The sequence below is a fragment of the Drosophila mauritiana genome, chromosome 2L (genome assembly GCF_004382145.1).
Source record: "Drosophila mauritiana strain mau12 chromosome 2L, ASM438214v1, whole genome shotgun sequence".
NCBI lineage: Eukaryota > Metazoa > Arthropoda > Insecta > Diptera > Drosophilidae > Drosophila > Drosophila mauritiana.
The window spans coordinates 1,970,448-1,986,600 of NC_046667.1; the positions used below are offsets into that span (position 1 = coordinate 1,970,448).

Consider the following 16,153-nt stretch of genomic DNA (forward strand, 5'->3'; position numbering starts at 1 on the left):
TAAGCGCATACAAATAGCCCGAATGCATTTTTGGTTTGCCGTCCTATTGGCGCACGCGGCGTATGCGCAATATTTAGTGCACTTAGAGCGCCACCATTTGCATAATGAGGGAATGATACAAAATGCCGTTCGGTCCCAAAAACCATGAACACAAATAGACATAAACAAAGTAAAAAGGGCAGTGGGCTGTGGCGTTCTCACCCGAAGAGTTGTTCAATTAATATGCTTTGGTCCACGCGGCGTATGCGTAATGCCAAAATGCCAAAATGCCAAATGAGGTAAAACGAATAGCACAATGGTTTCAGTAAATAAGCGCATAATGCTGTGCTGTATTCAATGTTTATTTGAGGTTCTATTGATTCCCCCTTTCCATTTTTGGCAGCCAAAAGCAATTAAAATGGACTGCGAAACATTGACAGTGGAATAGTAAGGACTTCCAAATGTATTTTCTTTTTGAGAGCTTCACTCATTTGTCTAGACAGACAAAGTCTGGAAAGATAGCCAGACTCACGGACATGCATATGCAAATTTCCATGAAATCCAACCCTTAAAACTTAACCCCCTGTTATTCCAACCGCATTTCTGTGCCCCGCGAGATTTCGGAGTCCCAGTGGAAGCGTCATTCCATATAAATCACATAAATATTCACATTTATTTTCATTCGCAACGCTTTCGCCTATATGTGTTTCATTTCGCCATGGTGCCAGCAAAGAGTCCTAGATTTACATATTCATTTTGCTCCACATTTCATTCTTTCTGCGCTCTGTTTGATGTTTTTAGCTGCGGAAAACGCGAGTGCTGGCACTTAAAAAGTCGTTACAAGGTGCAAAAGTTTTCTATGTCAAAATATACAGTCGGCAGGAACAGAGACAATGACACTGAAGTGCGGGAAATAGTAGTGGAAAACTGTGTTTCATAGTAGCCTGCATATGTCAATGGTGACGCAGAAAAAAGACGACGACGACTCTGACCCATTTAGGCTTTCAGCAGAGATATATCTGTCATCGAATTGAATGGGCAAAAATGAAACAGAAATTCCCATTTAATTGCCCAAAACGAGGAAAGAGGCAGACAAAGTTTAGAGCTTTTCCGAATTTTTGCTCTGGCAAACACTAAGCACAGACTCAGCCAGGGATGTGTGGACAAAGTTTTGCCCGAAAATGTTCATAACTTTTCAATGGGGCTAATATTGAGTTACCTCGGCAAAGATTTAACTTCAATCAGCCAGAAGTCCTGGCAATCAATTTCGAATCCATCCCGCTCTCATTTGCCTGGGCACGCATTACTCATGACCCCCATTCATTTATTACACCTATTGGCAAACTACACAAAATTGACAGCTAAATGATTTGTTCATAACTTTGCCAATGGGTCTTTACTTAACCAAAACTTGGACGTTCGTTCGCCTGCGAATGGTAATTAGAAAAGTTGGGCTCATGTGTGTGCTTTACTAAGCTCTGGGGGCTTAAATCAAGCCGGAAAGTTGATCGGACAAATTATAGAGAGAGCGACTGGGATTGGATTACAGAAATGGAAGCAGCACAAATAATTAGGTATAAAGTATCCTCCTGGAACAATCCTTTATATATATTTAAATAAAACATATGCTGCTTATCGTCTGTGACGGATTGAGGAAAAGTTCCCCGACACCTGTCTTTGACATGCAAATTTTCCACAATTTTCCATCTCAATTATCCAAATATATTTTTCAAGTTGGCCAACCAATGCAGACAATTCGAGCATGAATATTGAATGGATTGGAGCAGACAGAACGGATGGCCGATCAGAAGGAAACTGTCAACGACTTTCACACTTTCATGGAGCGTCTTGAAGCAACATCGATTTGCCATTTCAACAATTAAATATGCCGACACAAACCTCAATTATTCATAGAGAATGAGGCCAAGAATGCGGGCGAAAGGTAAGTTATCTTCGCTTGTATTTGTTTAAATACCTGCATGTATGTGTTATTCAATCTGTGCGGTGTGTGGGTGGAAATTACTTTTCCGAAATTATCATGCACATTGGCTGATGCTGACGGTGATGCTGCCACATGCCACTCACACAACGACGCTGCTGCACGGCAAATTCAATTTGATGTTGCTGCAGTCGCAGTTGCGCTGCTGCTGTTGCTGATGTCACTCGCCCGACTCATTAAGTATTAATTGTAAATTTTAATTAAAATAAACCGAAACGATTACGGACACACAGGCGGCGCAGGGACGCGGCGGCGAGATTGACCGGCAAACGCTCCTGCTCCTGATGGCCAGGTAATAATGTCTGCTGCTTTACGCCCGCCCACCGCACATTACCCCTATATATGCATATGAAAAATCCCATTAATTGCCCGGTAAAAGACGAGTCCAGCCCAGTAAAAACAACAATAAATAAATGCGAGATTGCAACTGCGACGGAAATGGCGACTGCAACTGCAGGTGCAAATGCAAGTGCAACTGACATCTTACTGCATTCTGGTCGACTTTGATCAGTTGGTTAACTTATGACTTTAAGTGGGCGTGGCGCATATGGGGCAGGTTAAGTGATTGCTGCGGCAGGCCGATTAATGGCAAGTGTTGCATTCGGACAGGAAACTTCTGCCGATTGTTCTCCACTTGCGCGAATTAATAAATTAATACAATTAGCAATAACAGTTCGAGTAATAAAATCGAAATTTCTTGTCAGATTAACCCTATAAAGCGCAGAGATGTCGCCTTTCATCATTCCATGGGTGTGACCAAAAAATGGAAAATAAATCGAGTGTTTATAATCTGGCACTGTGCACATGTGGGCGTGGCACATTCGTTGCGCCCCAATGAATCGCGTGGCAAACACGAGCGCAATGAATTGTATTTATTTGGGCGCCATAATTTGCTTACTTTTGTTTCACGCTGTCACGTCTGAAAATGCCTGAAAATTCCCACTGACCCGTAACTGTTTTCGATTTTTTGTGCACACGCTGAAATAAAAGTTAAATAAAGTACAATAAGTTATTACGGCCGATTGCGTTAATGATCATTTATCGCTGGCGAATTTGTGGGCTTATGTAAATGGTCCCTGATATCCTTTCACATGCGATGGCCTGGATGTACAGGATTCGCAGGACAAAGTGTCCGGATGGCCGGGAGATTTATGCTTAAGTGATGTAAATGTTTTGCCATTTGACAGTTTATTGACTTTTATGAGTTAGTTTATTATGTTCTCTTTTTATTGCCCCGAAAGGGGGTAAACTGTTGGCAGGAGGGTGCGAAGTATCCTGGTAATTGGGAACGTGCTTGGCATTGCCAATGAGCCTCCATTTTGTCCGAAGCTTTGTCCTTGTCCCAGGATGTTTATGGACTGGGAGCATTACGAGATTTGCGCTAATGAGTATGATAAACATTTTTATGGCGGCAGGTGACAAACAAAGGTCGCCAGATAACCATCTAAAGGCATCTTAACGGAGCGGAAGCCAGGAAATTATTCAACAAATGAGTGTCGGTTTAATTAATTTAGAGCACTATTAATGTAATTAGAAGAGAAGATAGTCCTAGTACCAATTTACATACTTACCTTCCTTACAACCCAGAAACCAGTTTCAAATCAAAGTCATTTTCATACACATTCAGTTGAATTTATTTTCATATTACTCATACGCACTGCTTACCAGCTAAACATTTCTTTTACTTTGGGGTTCGATTCTCATTTATGGTTTTCGATTTTCACTTCAATTAAGCTAATTCAATCCGCTTTCTATTATTGATTTCCATTCTTCCTCATTTATCATTTGTAATCAATAATTTGGACTTCCATTTGTGTTTTGTAAAATTCATCAAAGTTTTCGGTTCTTTTGTGTGTGTTTACTTGTATATCGTTTTAGTTATCGTTAGCTTGAACAACATTTATGTAGAGTTGGGCGTTTCATATTTAACTATAAGGTAGAGTTGACAATGCATATGTATTGTATGTATCGTAAGGATTCCACCCTCTTCAAAATCGTTCGATAATAATTTCTCATAAAAAACGTACAAAAAATGCGATCGATGAATGAAAGTTGGCAGCAAAAATTGGCAATAGGCTAAACAGATGTCGTCTATATATAGCTAAAAGCATTTCGTTTAATAATTCGCTCGTTCAACGTTCTCGGGTTAGGTCAAAGGTTAAATTGCACACACAAAGTTCTATCACAGAAGATACACGAAAACAGAAAACTCAGCGCAACAATAACGAGTTCGGGTTGGGATTGCATTTGGTATTGGTGATCGGGATAGGTCGAGCTCTATGTCCAGACCAAAGCGAGAACGAGTCCATACACCGGATACAGCCAAGGACTCCAGCTGCATCCTGCGGCAGTGGTGAACACCTTCACGGGACTCCAGTCACTCAATCCGGCCAGATTCCTACTGGCCGCCCGCATCAGATACGTGGTGTTCGTCTCCAGGTGGGGAATGATGAAGTGCTTGCCTGGAATTGGTGTGATTTGGAAAAGTATGTTAAGTGCACTTGGACCTCGCACTAATGTATATTCAAATGGGTTTAATTAGTCCTTTGAAAACTGACTGTGCATAATTCGACTGTTGTGTGAAGTCAACCAAAATAAATTGGCCATGTTGCCATTGAAGCGAATTTTAGCCAGTGCACATTGGCAAACAAACAATCGATGAGAGCAGATTACACGTTATATTATTGATAAGTATGCCAACAAATTGCAAATTATTAACAATACTGAACTGGACACTCACCCCCGTGGAAGGAGAAGTCCCTCTGCTTGGCATAGCTCCAGTTTCCAGCGCTGAACTTGAACTCGGTGTCGCTCATGTAGGCCACGCGGTAGCCGTAGATCTGCATCTCGTCGGACACGTTGCTCATCCGTGGCGTTTGGATGTCCAGCTCGAAGCCGTTGGTGTAGAGCTTCTTCAGCTGGAACCGCCGCGGACCCAGTGGCTTGGGCCCCGGCCTCAGCTTGATCACCCGCTCCAGCATGCCCAGCGGATTGGCCACCTTGCACTTGTAGTCGCCGAACTGCGAGGCGTTCTTCATCTGCAGCTGCAGCGTGGCTCCGTAGTCCGCCACGAAGATGCGGTGATTGAAGCCCACGATGCCCTTGTTGTTGTGCAGCCAGGTGAACGATGGTGGCGGCTCGCCCATCGCGTCGCAGCTCAGGTTCACGGCCCCGCCCACGTAGGCGTACTGCACGGGCATTGTCTCGTTGAAGAACCAGTGGGGCTTATCTAAGAAGGGGTGGAGGTGAATACGAAAGGGGGTTACGGGTTTATCGCAGCTGGGGAAAACGTAGAAGGGGAGCAGCCACTCTTGATTAACTTCAATGGAGTTTTCTCTAAGTGTACGTTTTCACGCCCGCATGCTGACAGAAACTTTGGCAACCATTTGGTTGTTTTCAATTTTGAGAAAGGTGGCAAAATTTGTGGAAGGATATCCCTATCACCGTGCAGTTGATTGTGCATTAAACTTTAAAGTACTCCAAATTAAACAAACTTTAGCCTTTCGGACCTGTTAAAACAACCTCTGAAAATATAATATTTAAGGAGTATTCAAACCAATATTGACTCACTTGCCGCCTGCACAACGTGAAGTGCAAGAAACCGCAATAATCAAATCACTAGAACAACAGATACCCGACTTTTTCTTACATTTTCCTTTAACTCGCCGGAAAAAATATCAAGAAATGGCTTTAGACTTGAGTTAAGAAAATGGACAGGAAGGAAAAACTGAGCATTGTGTCGAGAAATTGAATCACACTCTGCTGTGAATTTGATTTTTCTCGCTTTTCCTGCCCTTTTGAAAAGTATCTTTGCATAGTGGAAAGTCTATTGGAATTGGTTCAATAAGATTTGCCGGATAAAAGGAGTATCGCGATGGCTTTTAGTAAACTTCAAGTGTCCATCGAAGTAGAGATTATCTGCAGGGCAGCTGAAGCAATTAAGTTTCGATAACTGCTCTTAGCTCATGTGCTGCCCACTGTAAGCTGTGTGCTGGCCAAGGACTTGCAGGACCTCCACCCCTTGCCCCCGGCAAATAGCACATTTTAGCATTTCGCAGTGGTGCCAGTGTCCTTGGTGTCCTTGTCGCCTTCGTCGCCGATGCGGTCCATTGAAGTTTATTGCTGAGAAAATGCAAACCTATATATTGCCGCATTTGCAGCATTTCAACTGCTGCCACTGTTTCTGCTTCCAAACGGAACGGAATCCCCTTACTGGGGCTTCTGCCCGGGCAGCAAATTAGTTTCGGTTTCCATTCGCCTGCTGTTTGCCCTCCAGTTGCCAACAGTCCGACGGATTGGTCCGCTTGGCTGGACCCAGCTACACAGGGAAAAAAAACGTAGGCAACTGTTGCAGCTCTGAACTGTCATTCTCATAATACTATGTAAAGTAAGTCGATTTCTACAATTGATTTTTCTGAGTGTGCCAAGCTTGACTTGTGCAAATATTCAACCGGCAGTCATTAGTAAAATTTTGACGGCAACTCAATTCCGAAGGGGCATTGGGATGCTCGACGAGGAGCTTGGATCAAGTTGGCCAGGCTTCTGGTTACTTGGCTCGCCTGGTGTTGGTTTGTTTATGAAGCCATATGTTGCGATATCGATGGCAGCAACTCGGCAGTGTCAGCCATACAAATGAGTCCCCGGAGAGCGTTTTTTGGGTTTGCAAATACCAGAAATCATCGACTTGCGATAAACTAACTTCACTCGTGTGTTAGTCGTAACTTGAAGATCAATACTTTGGGGTGTGCAGGAGGAATGTTAATCATATATCACTTCATAAATCATGAGTAACTAGTATGTGACTTTAAATTAAGTACACTTTGCTACAAGGTATAGCTCCTGCCTAGCAGATCCCCTGACAGTGCGCAGCATAAGTTTATATTCCCCTTGATGTGAATCCCCTTTTGGCCCGAAATGCTCAGTCGGGTAATATGTTCATTATGAAATTTGCATCAATAATTTGCATTTCCCAGCTACTTGACCCTGATATCCGGAAGGAATTCTCATCGCTCTGCTGAGGGGATAAGGATAACTTCAATCGGGACTTTGCTCGGAGCTGGAAATCTCATTAAAGCCAACGAAGCATGTTCACTCCCCAGGGGGCAAAACGGAGGGGACTCGAGCAACTTTAAGCTGCCATCGGCAAAGATTTTGTTGCACAGCTCCTTTCACTTCCGCAAAACTAAGGAACTAAGGAACTGAGGGGACCGAAGGCAGCCAAATGCAATTGCCAACAAGTGGGGTGCAAAATAAATTCCAGATTAAATATTATCGAGTGCGGCACGTCCTGCGTGTGTCCTGCTCCGTTAGCCGGAGTGGATCGGAGTGGGTCGGAGTCGGAGTGGCGACACTTACGTTGTATCCTTAGCAAAATCGTTATCTGATCGGAGTCCGAGAAAGTGGGCGTTATGCGCATCGCACGACACGTGTACTCCCCGGCATCCGCCTGGCTCACATTCCTGATGTACAGACCATTGGACAGGCGATTGTGCTTCGTCGAGTTGACGGCTGCAGGCGAAACAAAGCGGAGGGAAGCGGTACAAATATGGTCAGAATGGAGGGCGGGATATGCATGCATGGCCAAGAAGTTTGCAAAGTGTGTGTGTGTTGCAGCCAGAAAATTAAACTAACAAATCCGGGTAAGCAGGCTTTAACGAGCTTTAGTTTGGAAATTAACTCAAAGAAAGAGTGGTGTGTTTTTAAAGGAAAATGATGAAAGAAACAGATATCATTTAAGGAACTCAAATGTCGAAATAATGTATGAAATAAGTTATAGCTGGTTATAGTATAGCCGGGTTGAAGGGTCAAAGTGCCACTTACTGTTTATATATTCGCCATTGTAGAGCCAGGAGACCTCCGGCGCGGGCATTCCCTCGACGAAGCAATTGACCATCGCGTCGCGTCCCTCGCGCACCGACTGCACTTGCTCCGTCTTGCCAAATGAGATTTTCTCTGCGGGCCAAGTCAGATGGAATGTGGAGCGGGAGGAGGAAGATCAGGAGGACAATGAGGAGCCGGAAGGGGTGCGTTGTTCAAATTCCGTGTGTAAATATGCAGTCATGATAGCTCCCCCACCCCATAGATACTATCCTATGCAGTGTATATATAACTAAGCAGCTTCTTTGCTGCCTCTGTATACTTGGTCTCTCTTTGATTGGAAAGTTGACAGATTGTGTTCTGGTTCATTGCCTTACTTTAAATGTGGCTGGCGAAGCAGTCAGTCACTCCGATTTGTAAACACATTAAATGATTTGTCAGTCGGAAATTGGTCCGGAATTGTGTGCAAAAAGTGGTCGAGAGCATTGTGGTCAACTTGGCCAGCTTTCAAACGAAGATGCCAGCGAAGTTGACCTTTTTCTGTCAGCCAAATAATCAAGTTAAAATATGTAAGTGAGTTCGTTATCCAAATGTATCCACACAGACAGATTTAAAGTAGCCAATGGCTAAGCTCATAAATGTTTAATTCCTTAGTTGCCAACTGAATGAAACTGCTCTCGTTTGGCAGTCCTGCCGAATCACAGCTAAGAGGACAAGTAAACAGATCCTGCTGCAGATTTTACGACCCCGTTTTTTAATGCCCTTCAAGTCCCCAAAGCCGAAGTCAACTTACGATTTACGAGCAGCTCGAAGGAGGCCAAGAATTCACGTTCCACATTCACGTTGCGATTGCCGTTCCTGTTCCCGTTCACCTCGCAGGTCCAGTTCCCCCTGTCCTCCAGTGCGATGTGCTCGAAAACTAATGCCAGGAGTCCTGAAACAAAGGACATTGCCAGCGGAAAGTGTGGTAAGTTTCAGGTCAATCTCAAGTGCAGAAGGACTTCTTTGATGGGAAATAGTAAGAGTTCACTACTTCGAATCATAGATGCAGTTTAAATTGAGTCGAGAATTCCTCCGAGAAAGGCATTATTTATGCTCAACCCAGTCGTATGCTTGGGCTCTCTTAATAGCTTCCTGTTTTGGCAATGATTTAATAAGGCGGCCATTATTCACAACCAGGTCGTTCCGCTCAACTTTCTGCCGTGCATCCCCTGCACAAGGATGCTCGTGCCCAGCAGCCAGTGACTTTATCCACTCGGCCGGGTCCCTACTTCGCTACTGCTCCACTTACCCGTCGTCTTCTTCTCGATGTGGACGCGCCCCTTGGTGTTCTCACGGGTCTGTCCGCGGGGATCGCGCCACTTGGTGTCGATATCCTTTTGTACTGTCTGGCAGAAGATGATGAAGGACTCATTTACGAAATGCGTTATTGATGGCGTCGACGGCTGCAGGCTGAGGGGCGGCGTGGGCGGTCTGTCGGGGGGCGTGCCGCCAGTGCCACTCCCCCCGCTGCTCGTGCTGTCCAGCTGGCCGAGGATTGCAGCTGCAAGGGGCAAGATGGCAAGATGGGGCGCTTTTTGCATTAAATTTATCCGTTTTCAAGGGGTAAGGTCGACCAACTTGGCTTGGCAGCTCATAAAAGTAATCATAATTTATATGGACAGTTACCCCCTTTTTTTCACCCAACCGAACGCGAATTTTTTATTTGTTTTGCCCGGCATTTAATTAGCTTTGCTGCCAGTGTCTGAATGGCTCTGGATATTTTGATTTCTTGCGAAAAATGAAAGGCATCTCATTTCAGTGCCTCCACCATTTCGGCTGCAGTTTTAATAGAAATTCCTATCTTGTTTTTTCATTTCCTAGATAAGCGAGCGAATGGAGTTGGGAAAAAATATGGTCAGCAATCATTTTGTAATTGCAAAGGATTCAGAAAGCAATCTTCTATGATTCATATGTATGGGGACATTAAAGTTAAGCTAAGGATTATTCATTAGAAGCATGTTTTTCCAATGAGAAAGATTTTTATATGTTGTCCGTAATAATGTTATTTTGCCATACTTTTACTTTATGTAGCACAATTTTTACTCGTCTATTGTTCCTTTTCCAATGAAATATGTCATTTTTTTAGTCAACTGTCACATTTGCTGTATATTAGTCAGAATTTTCGAATGATTTCGTCAGCTTTTTATGGCGCATCCCCGAGCGGCAAATTCCTCAATTCCCCAAACGCGTACCTACTTTTTATTACCTTTTTCCGAGCCGAGCTACAAAAACCCTTTGCCCAGTCCTTTGGAATGCTTAGCTTTGGCCGGCTAAAATTTCAGTCAAACAGTTCGAGAGCTTTTGTGCAGACAAAATTGAAAACAAATATCCGAAACTATTTGCAAAAGGGATAAGAGCTGGTTTTACAGCGTTTTGTGTGCGATTTCTTTTTCGACATGCTGCTGACGGCTGGCTAAATTAATTATTGGTAATTGAATCTATACACAGGGGAAACCATTGAAAATATAAGCTGTGATTTGTTTTGCCAAGTTTTTAGTGCATTTTTCGACAATGAAATTAAGCTAGAAAACAATACATTGTTGATTTTGTACGTAAAATGCTTCGTTTATTTAATAAATGGCGAAATCTTATCAAAAAACTACTTGCCTAAAAAGTTCACGGCTTTAATGCGTTTTTGCAACTCATTTTGTATGCAAATAAATCAGAAAATGGAATCCATTTCGAGCAACTAACAAACTTTGGGCAATTGATTTGCGAAATTTCATCTATTATCCAATTGCGCTTTTTCATCTCAATCAATAAGCCCACTCCGCTTGCCATTTGAAGTACTTGGCACGGGGGGAGCATCAAATCCATCAAATTGAATTTAAAAATATTTTATTTGATGGCTAGGCAGTGTGTGTGGCAAACGTTGAAGTAAATTCAATAAAAATTCAAATGCGCCTTTTTGAATTCGTAAGCAATATAGGAGCACACACACACACACATAAAGGTACAATTTCTGCAATTGGATTGTTATGGTTTGGCTCCTTTGTGCGCTGCATATCAATCATGCTGGAGATGATGAGGGGCCAAAGGTTGGGGATACGTGAAATTGCAGAGGTAACACAATACATTGTAAACCGAACTTATTATGGAGATTTTAGTAGTAGCGAAGCATAGTACCCAATCATCGTGCATACAAAAATTTAAGTTGTGGATACATTTCTAGTTTCATACGCTTCAGCTAGGAATCTATCTTCCATGATTTGCCTTTGGCTCTGCATTTTTTGTAGTTCTTCAGCCATATCTTTCAACCCATTTAGTAACTTGCTCCTCTTCTTGCCACACTTCAAAGACCGTCAAGTGGCTGCGTTGGGCACATGTTCATTTCGACCCCGCCGCTTCCTTTGCCGTAATGAATTCCTCAGCACGGTTCCCATGAATCGTTTCATCTTCGAGTGGCACATGGCCATGGGCTAATTTGGGTGAAGGTTGAAGGTTCCTTCGACGCTAACAAAGCGCTTGCACATGGCTTAGCACTACTTAAATGCCTGTGCATCCTGCTCTGTCGCCCAACATTCGCCATTGCATACTTTTAGGCTGAGGGCGCAATGGGCGTATGTGTAATATTTCCATGCCCCATTGCGTAGCCGCAAAAGATAAAAAATGTATGTTTGGTCAGAGACAAGAGAAGTTTTTAAAAAAAAAGGTTGGCCCAAAAAAGTTTCCCTTTGAGAGGCTGTTCCGCAACATTTGAAAGCAGATTTGTGGCAGCAGAATAGATGCAAATATTTGTCTTAGTTGGATGGGCACGAAAGACTGAAGCTAAAGACAGTACAAATATCAAGAACTTTAAAAAACGAAAATTATTTAAGCTAAAGTTTGGGATAGAGCAATTAAAATGTTTGAGCTGATGATATCCTATTTGTACACATCAGAAGTGCTAATCGTCCTTTTGCCACTAATGAAATATTTAGCTCATCAAGAAATTCTAAAAGAAATCCACAAACACAACACGCTGCAAAAATGGAAAAACAAAGGATTGCCAAATGTGTTGGGCAAACAAATGAACTCATTTTGCATTCAGCTATGAATTTCATTATTGTGAAAACAAAGAGAGTGGAAAAACAAAGTGAAAATATATACTTGGGCAGAGAGTTTGCCCCAAAGCGGTCCAACTTAGCGTGGGACAATTGAAATCCTTCTTGGATCTGAGATTATCCTACCATTTTGCGAAAGGAGTAACAACAGCAGAGAGCAGAGCGCAATTAGGGTATCCATAGCTCAGCGCGAGTATCCTTTATGTGGCTGTAATCCTTAATGGGCAATTCCACTAAATCTCAATTTTTCGCAGTGAGTTTATTACACGTTTCTTTTTCGTGGGGTAGCTTTCGCAGTTAATTACTGGGTCGTGCACTTGAGGGATAATGGCACATGACTGAGCCGCTCATGTGTCACCCGTGGCCGGAAAAGCGGAAACAACACTTTCACTTTTGGCCAACACAATGGCATGACATCATCATCCAGCTCAGGGCCAACATTTTTGCTTTATATCTCTTTTTGGCTATTTCGCTTTGTGGTTCCTGGCCTGATCGCCTCTTTTTTATCTTCTTCTTAAGCACTATCACTCGAGGAAGCACTCGGATCGAAGGAGGAGGCCACCGGACGGAGCTTGGGGACCGCGTAGGTTGACATATCCGGCAAACATATCCTGCGAGCGATTTTACGTTCAATTCTCGCGCTCTACTTGACTGAATCGGGGAGCCGCCGCTGGGGAATCGCCTGATCCATTGCAGGCGAATGTCGAGATTCGACTGAAAGTGCACCGCAGGACACTCGGCATCCACGGCGGATACTTGACGAAGTGCGAGTGCGAGTGCGAGTACGAAGTCCACGTTGTGACTTCCCCAAAAAGCGAGTCCTTCGATTCCTGCAGCCGCGCTCACGTTCGAACCGTTGCGAAATCAGAAAGTACACTGAAGTCATCGCTCGTCCTGCCACATCCTTGTTGCCCCATCGCCAGCAAATCGGGCCGAAAAGGAAAAACTTCTTCTAATAGGAACTTCGCTATGCTGGCACACTTTCCGTCGGCCGTCAGTTGGCAACATGTTTATAGGCTCATGTTTCTAAACATTTGAAGTTCGAAATGTTGCAAGGGATTTGAAAGCATACTTTGAGCTTTTTTGCGGGGTAATCAGAGCTTTTATTGAACAGGATTGCCATAAAAAGAGCTTTTGTGCTCCTGCCGTTTATAACAGTTAACAGCAAAATTCTCTGCAGACCCAAAGATTTTTCACATAAATAAAACCAAGTTTCAAACTGCATTTATAAAATGTAAAACTTTGGCATTCTATGCAATAAAACTTTATAAATTGCCTTAATGCTTTTCGTGAAAAGCTTTTGCCCAAGAGAAGTAAAAGTACGTATTTAGAGTTTGATTTCTATGATTTCAATTTATTTATTGTTCTTGGGAAATGGAAAATATGCCAAACTATGTGTATTAAGTAAATCAAACTGGTTGTCCATGTCCATGTCGAAAGGGTTTATTCAGTGAATCCGGATATGAAGTTCAGCCGTAGTAGACGTACGGGGAGGCATAGCCCACGGCAGGATAGCCGGCGGAGTAGACAAACTGTGGCACCGGGGCGGGATTTGGACTGGGTCCTGGAGCAGGAACGGCCATGGCAACGGCCAGGAGGGCGGCGAGGAGGAGTACCTGTGGGAGCGGAAACAAAGGGCATTCGTTCAGCGATTACGGGATCAAAGGCTGCTGTCCTCCGGCAAAGCAAACACTCACCAGCTTCAGCATGATGACGAAAGGGTTAATTCTCGACTTGACAAACAAAATCGAACTGCACTCGATGTTTGCCAGATTGCAGCCTTTTATACCACCGCAACCTCAAAAATTGGCGTTTTGAGGCGGATCTGAGCCGCTTTGCCCCGCATCGCTGACTGCATCGCACTTTGGTATTCCACATGCATTCCCGCCGGCCAAGTTTATGGCTCATTACGGCTCTCAACCCGCTCGCCTAATGCCTGCCAAATGTACTGAGCGCAAAACAGCGTTATTGTTTCTTAATCTGTTTGCCTGACGACATCGCCACCATCATCACCAGCACCATCATCAGTAAGTACCCCCTCTTCCGGCGAGGCATCCACTTTCCATACTAACCCCTTCCCCAAAAACTCCAAATGTGTGTCGTTCTTTTTGTCAACTCACTGTCCTTTCGCTGACTCTTTTTATATCGGCTTTTGGTTTCGTTTTGGCCGGCGGCAAACATTTGGCTTTATTGTCAATTCGATCGATTTGGGAGTTTAAGAATACATGATTTGGCAATTCTAATGCAATACACTTGCAGCCGGAATAGAAGTCGATGAGATAAGAGGATTTGTTTGGGGAGGAACAGGAAAGCAGCTTTTTGAATTGATAAGTAAGTGAGTATAGAAATAAAGATAACGTAATGTATGGCATTTAGACTATTACTAGTATTCATAAAGCCAGCTTAAAGTACTTCAAAAGAATAGGAAAGAAATTGACTTGAATTCATAAACGAATTATATAATTCCCCAAATAGAAACATTCTGCGCAATTTATTACTAATTGCCAATATTAATTCCGCAAACAATTGTCATCATGATAGAAATCGCATCAAACACAATATAATTCGCAATCTCATTCGGTACACCCGACGATGTCTACAAATCATCAATCACCTGAATGGTAGACCAAACTCGAGACCCGAAATTCCCAATTAAAATGCAATAAGCGTAGTAAGAAGTATTCTCCAGTCTCATACTGAAATCACGTTCAAGGCCTATATCTAGGCGATTCCATCACCAGAGATCGGCGGAGAATAAGAGGTAATTAAAATGCGAGGGAAATTTTTGTTTTGGCTTGACAAAAACTATCGCAGTAAGAATAGAAAATAAACCTATGCCCATCAGAATGATGTGAGCAAAACAGAAATGGCCATAAATCGGATCAGACTCCATAAGTGCGACATCATAAATAAGTCATGAGTGCGAATTTTGGCCGACTATAGGACTATATAAGAGCGCTGGCAGGTGGGGAACAGCATCAAATCACAAACTGCAATCGCTACACAAGCACCTCAAGTCCTCAAGGAAAATCAAAGCAAACAACATGTTCAAGCTGGTGAGCAATATCCTTGTTCCTAGGATAGGTTGAGCAAACTGAAATTGATTTGAATACCATATAAGTATGGTTAAAACTCATTGCTGTACTATCCTTCATTCCTTTCCCAGCTGGTTGTCGTTTTCGCTGCCCTCTTCGCCGCTGCTCTGGCTGTTCCCGCTCCAGTTGCCCGTGCCAATCCCGCCCCAATCCCGATTGCCAGCCCCGAGCCAGCCCCCCAGTTCTACTACGGAGCTAGCCCATACGCCTACTCCGGAGGATACTACGCTTCGCCCTACTCCTACTACGGCTAAGTGCCCTGGACCATGCATTCCAATGCAAACCGACAAACGACTCGTGATTATGCATCTGAATACGGATTACGGATATGCGCGTGCTGGCAAATCAAATTAGTCATAAGTGCTTGAAAAATGTAAAAAAAAAAATACAAAAATTGAGCAAATAACATGTTGAAGTGCAAATTACCATGCATTTACGAGGCCATCGCTTCAAATTGCGATTAAACCTTTTACCTTCGTAAAAACCAACAGCATCAAGGGCTAGCGGAAATTCTCAGGTGCTGTGGACGAATCAGCGACAAGCGGTTCCATGGTGTAATGGTTAGCACTCAGGACTCTGAATCCTGCGATCCGAGTTCAAATCTCGGTGGAACCTGAATGACAAAAATTTTTTTTATTATTTCTTTTTATTTTGTTCAATACTAAAATTCATACTGTTTTTTGTATTTTAACCTATCAATATTGTTTTTAATATCTTTAAATACCAATTGGCTAGCACTTTCTACCATTCTAACGTCTTAGAGAAATTTAAGATTTGTTGGTGTTATTTGAACAAAAGACGTGATTTTTTTCTAGTGAAAATATTTTTAAAAAAATGCTCCCATTTGTTATAATTTAAGTTAATGGGAACCACTAAATCAGCATTTTTATGTATTGTAGAAATTTTATGGGGTTTGTCGTTTGCGCATCAAGCGGTTCCATGGTGTAATGGTTAGCACTCAGGACTCTGAATCCTGCGATCCGAGTTCAAATCTCGGTGGAACCTGAGCTAATATTTCATTTTTTTTAATATTTTTTTTTTGGCATATAAACACAATTTACTTTTATATAACATCAAAACTACTTAAAGATTATAAAAAAACAATTAATAATGTTAATTTAACTAAGCCAAATCGTGTGTGCTTAATCGGTGTGTGGCTGTATCTACTTAGTGGTAGG

General features: G+C 42.9%; 3 protein-coding genes and 2 non-coding genes across 6 annotated transcripts; 3 read left to right on the forward strand and 2 right to left on the reverse strand.

Annotated features, from left to right (window-relative positions):
• Positions 1–3,588: 3,588 nt before the first annotated feature.
• On the reverse strand, positions 3,589–12,744 carry LOC117150404 (neural cell adhesion molecule 2). Its single transcript, XM_033317267.1, has 7 exons — positions 12,007–12,744; positions 9,087–9,338; positions 8,589–8,729; positions 7,799–7,930; positions 7,334–7,486; positions 4,719–5,207; positions 3,589–4,440 (listed from the first exon to the last, which is right to left on the reverse strand). Exons 1-7 carry the CDS (start codon positions 12,059–12,061, stop codon positions 4,256–4,258), a joined length of 1,407 nt encoding a protein of 468 aa, XP_033173158.1. The 5' UTR covers positions 12,062–12,744; the 3' UTR covers positions 3,589–4,255.
• A 473-nt stretch (positions 12,745–13,217) lies between these two features.
• Positions 13,218–13,985, reverse strand: LOC117141843 (neuropeptide-like 4). 2 transcript variants are annotated; one of them, XR_004459511.1, is made up of 3 exons: positions 13,953–13,985; positions 13,578–13,828; positions 13,218–13,496 (listed from the first exon to the last, which is right to left on the reverse strand). XR_004459511.1 is itself a non-coding variant. In XM_033305508.1 (2 exons), exons 1-2 carry the CDS (start codon positions 13,587–13,589, stop codon positions 13,350–13,352), a joined length of 159 nt encoding a protein of 52 aa, XP_033161399.1. In that variant the 5' UTR covers positions 13,590–13,687; the 3' UTR covers positions 13,223–13,349. The 2 variants fall into 2 exon arrangements, 1 of the variants encoding a protein (XP_033161399.1); XM_033305508.1 differs by lacking the exon at positions 13,953–13,985 and having other exon boundaries at positions 13,223–13,496; positions 13,578–13,687.
• An 841-nt stretch (positions 13,986–14,826) lies between these two features.
• On the forward strand, positions 14,827–15,397 carry LOC117143490 (neuropeptide-like 4). The gene is made up of 2 exons (XM_033308206.1): positions 14,827–14,936; positions 15,047–15,397. Exons 1-2 carry the CDS (start codon positions 14,925–14,927, stop codon positions 15,227–15,229), a joined length of 195 nt encoding a protein of 64 aa, XP_033164097.1. The 5' UTR covers positions 14,827–14,924; the 3' UTR covers positions 15,230–15,397.
• A 121-nt stretch (positions 15,398–15,518) lies between these two features.
• On the forward strand, positions 15,519–15,590 carry Trnaq-cug. The gene has a single exon. It is a non-coding gene; the product is annotated as a tRNA-Gln (tRNA).
• Positions 15,591–15,908: 318 nt separating this feature from the next.
• Positions 15,909–15,980, forward strand: Trnaq-cug. The gene has a single exon. It is a non-coding gene; the product is annotated as a tRNA-Gln (tRNA).
• Positions 15,981–16,153: the final 173 nt, after the last annotated feature.

Coding starts and splice junctions, on each gene's coding strand:
- LOC117150404 (XM_033317267.1), bottom strand. CDS start 12,061: ATGGATACCCTAATTGCGCTCTGCTCTCTGCTGTTGTTACTCCTTTCG. Junction 9,339..12,006: donor GTTACTCCTTTCGCAAAATG/GTAGGATAATCT, acceptor TGCCCCTTGCAG/CTGCAATCCTCGGCCAGCTG. Junction 8,730..9,086: donor CATCGAGAAGAAGACGACGG/GTAAGTGGAGCA, acceptor CCTTTGTTTCAG/GACTCCTGGCATTAGTTTTC.